The sequence below is a fragment of the Saprolegnia parasitica genome, assembly GCF_000151545.1.
Source record: "Saprolegnia parasitica CBS 223.65 unplaced genomic scaffold supercont2.130, whole genome shotgun sequence".
Taxonomy (NCBI): Eukaryota; Oomycota; class Saprolegniomycetes; order Saprolegniales; family Saprolegniaceae; genus Saprolegnia; species Saprolegnia parasitica.
Window position 1 is genome coordinate 81,468 of NW_012156524.1, and position 2,997 is coordinate 84,464.

General features: G+C 57.0%; 2 protein-coding genes across 2 annotated transcripts; both read right to left on the reverse strand.

Annotated features, from left to right (window-relative positions):
• Nucleotides 1-57: 57 nt before the first annotated feature.
• SPRG_14505 (hypothetical protein) lies at nt 58-542 on the reverse strand. The gene has a single exon (XM_012353680.1). It carries the CDS (start codon nt 485-487, stop codon nt 104-106), a length of 384 nt encoding a protein of 127 aa, XP_012209070.1. The 5' UTR covers nt 488-542; the 3' UTR covers nt 58-103.
• Nucleotides 543-1,607: 1,065 nt separating this feature from the next.
• SPRG_14506 (hypothetical protein) lies at nt 1,608-2,774 on the reverse strand (the record flags this gene model as incomplete). The annotated part of the gene is made up of 1 exon (XM_012353681.1): nt 1,608-2,774. The coding sequence occupies one exon, from the start codon at nt 2,772-2,774 to the stop codon at nt 1,608-1,610; it is 1,167 nt and encodes a 388-aa protein (XP_012209071.1).
• Between the last annotated feature and the right edge of the window lie 223 nt (nt 2,775-2,997).

Sequence of the window (2,997 nt, forward strand, 5' to 3'; positions counted from 1 at the left end):
CTTTCGTCGACCTCACAACCACGAGCTTGGCGCCGCGGCCTCATGAAGAGAAGATGCACATCGTCGATTCGTTTGTTTTAAATAGATAGGACAGCTGCAATGTTCACGCAATGTGCTTCTGGATGGGACTCATGGGCGGCTGCCACCGAGCGTGACCCGTCAAGGCAATCGGGCTCGAGACGGGACGGCTACGCTTGTTGTACGCGACGTGCTTGATTGCAAACCGAATTGGGCTCGGCGGGCAGCGTTGGTAGACGTTGTTGGTCGATATGAGCTGCTTGGGGCTCGACCGAGGCTCTAGGTCCTCCGTGTTGGCTGTCGTCGTGTCGGACGAGATGGATTCGATCCGGTCGCGCTTCGGCGACTCGAGCGTCGGCGATGGTAGCACCGCGTTGTCGTAGTATTGGTACTCGACGGAGGGATCAAGCGCCGTGGTCGACGGCGTGCGCTTCTTGGAAAAGGACAACCAAGTGGGCAGTGTTGGCATCGTTGTGCGATGGATGGCAAATTCGAAAGTGACGCTGTTGCATATCAAGACTTGGCCGCTCCACCTCACCACAATCAAGAATCTAGCACTTCAGGCGGTGGCTTCATCTCACCGCATGGCAGTTGTATCACTCGGCGAGCGCCAATCTCGGCAATCTGGGGATGCTTGCGGAGTGTACCTTGAGGGTGGGCGACGCCAGCTGGCTCTGACGGCTGCTAAGGACGAGCTCCCGGCCACTCGGTCGCACAAGGAGCTTTGCCCGGTGCTTGCGGTGCGAGCCCGGTGGGTACACACTTGCACCGAACTGGGTACCACACGATTGGTCGACGCTCGGGTCGTCGTCCCATCATACACTGCACGTTTAATGCTGCACGTTGCTCGTTCTATTATTGTTTGTGCGCTCGCAAGCATGCCCATGTCACGGCATGTATCTGGTCGGGGACCCTGACGCAAACGACGGCTGTAAATATATGTAGCGACGACTGCGCGGGGACCCATCCGTACCGGTACGTCAACCCCACGTCAAGCTCATGGACGTATTTGGTGACAAATCCTCCCGTCAATCCACCCACTTGGATGGTACCCAATGGAGCCACCAGAATCGTTTGGTCGAGGTTTTCGTCGTGGTGCACATCCTGCGATGGATGTGAATATTCAAAGATTGGTCGCAAAGATGTGGATGTGGAGACGCAGGATGCTCCGTGTTTATAGACAGCGGCAAACTCAGTGTAGTCTGGCTCTGGCATCTCGACTTCTGCGAAGTTGCGAAGAGTGCGATACCGGTACAAGTACCGGTAGTGGCGAAGCGATGCAGTGAGCACACTCACAACCGTCCATCTACAGTATATAGGTTCCGTACAGTGTACTGTGCCGAGACCTACTGTAGTCAAGCGATATACACTTGGCAGTCTCTGTTTGCAACGGTTTTATTTGTTGGTGTGTTGGCGTACATTGTACTCGGTTGTCGTTGGCATCCACCCACGAGCAACACCAAGATTATCCGTCTCATCTTGACCAGTATCAACAACAACAACCGTTCCAACATACGTGTACCGAGCAATAGCATAATAGTACGCATTTCTTTCGTGCTGTAAGACTTTGATGTCTTTGTTAATCACAACTAAAGTGTGGCCGCCGGTGGTCGAGGCCGGCCACGCGATGTCGTTAGAGGCAAGTGGCCCATTTCGAGGAGCGCGTTGTCGCCCGCCTCCGCCGCCTTGTTGGTACTGCACCCAGCGTACTTGGCAAGAAGCACGAGCTGCCGGACCCAAACGCCGACGACCGCAAGAGTGATGAGCGACACGGCAGTGTACGAGAGGACGAGCTGCGTTTGAATCGTAATGCGCATGTTCAAACCGGCGCCAATACTGTAGAGGATCAGTAGGAAACCTTCGACGCCGAGCGTAGCGTGCAAATGCACTCGGCTCGGAAACGGACGCCGGTGCAAGATGAGGAGGACGAAGAGACCGTGGACAACCATAAGCGCAAGCAGTTGCGAGACGCCGTCGAGTGTGAGTGCGGCGACGATACCGGCGATGACAGTCTCGAGAAAGAAGACTGCGCCGATGAAGCAGCGGCGGTCGTACTGCATGTTGGCGTACAAAACGCCAAAGACGATGCGGACACGCCACTTGGCGAGGGCGATGCGCGACTGCCGGTGCAGCCACTGAAGGAGGACGACAGTGCTGAGAAGCAAGAGCAGCAGTGTCGCAACGGCAAGGAGGCCGTTCGTTGACGACCACAGCGACGTCGAACCGTCCTGGAGGAGCTCAACGACGGCGATGTAGGTGAGCGGCAACACGGCCAAGAATCCGATGACAACAAGAAGCCCGAGACACTGGTGCGAGAGCGTCCGCAGTTGCACGTAGCGCGAATGAGCGCTCGCGCTCTCAGAGTCGTATCCGACGGCAGCGCGCGATGCCACGTACGCCCACGCCCCCGATGCAGCGATAACCAGCAGCAGCAGTGCAATCACACAGAGCACCGTGGCCATCAAGCGCACAAACCAGTCTTGCTCGCGGACGCCGGACCGCAGCGCAAACTGAACAAAGCCAGAGGGGTCGTACGACGTGAGGCCGCGACCCAAGACTGCGGTGGACACGGCAGTCGACGTTGACGGCACGGTCGTGGCTGAGAGTGATGGCACGAGGAAAATACTCCAGCTGAAGTTGTCCAGAAACCGAATGTAGACGAGTTGCGGGCGGTTGTTATTCTTGGTGAGCGCGAGAACTGCCACATGCTGGAGCGCGCTTAAAAAAGCGGGAGCTCCCATGAGTTGGGCTGCCATAGCGCCTCAGTGTATGCATCTGGCGCGACGGACTCGGGGTGGATCGCCTGAAAGTGGAAAAAACCGAGTAATAGCACGGTCGTCCCAAGCACCGCCGAGATGAGCGGACGCAGCCACGGCATATCATTGTTGCCGATCGAGGTCTCCGCTGTAAGCGCTGCGAGTGCATGTGCGTCCACCTTGGCCATTCTTGAGCGACTGAGCAAAATCGCTGTGCTCATTG

Coding starts and splice junctions, on each gene's coding strand:
- SPRG_14505 (XM_012353680.1), bottom strand. CDS start 487: ATGCCAACACTGCCCACTTGGTTGTCCTTTTCCAAGAAGCGCACGCCG.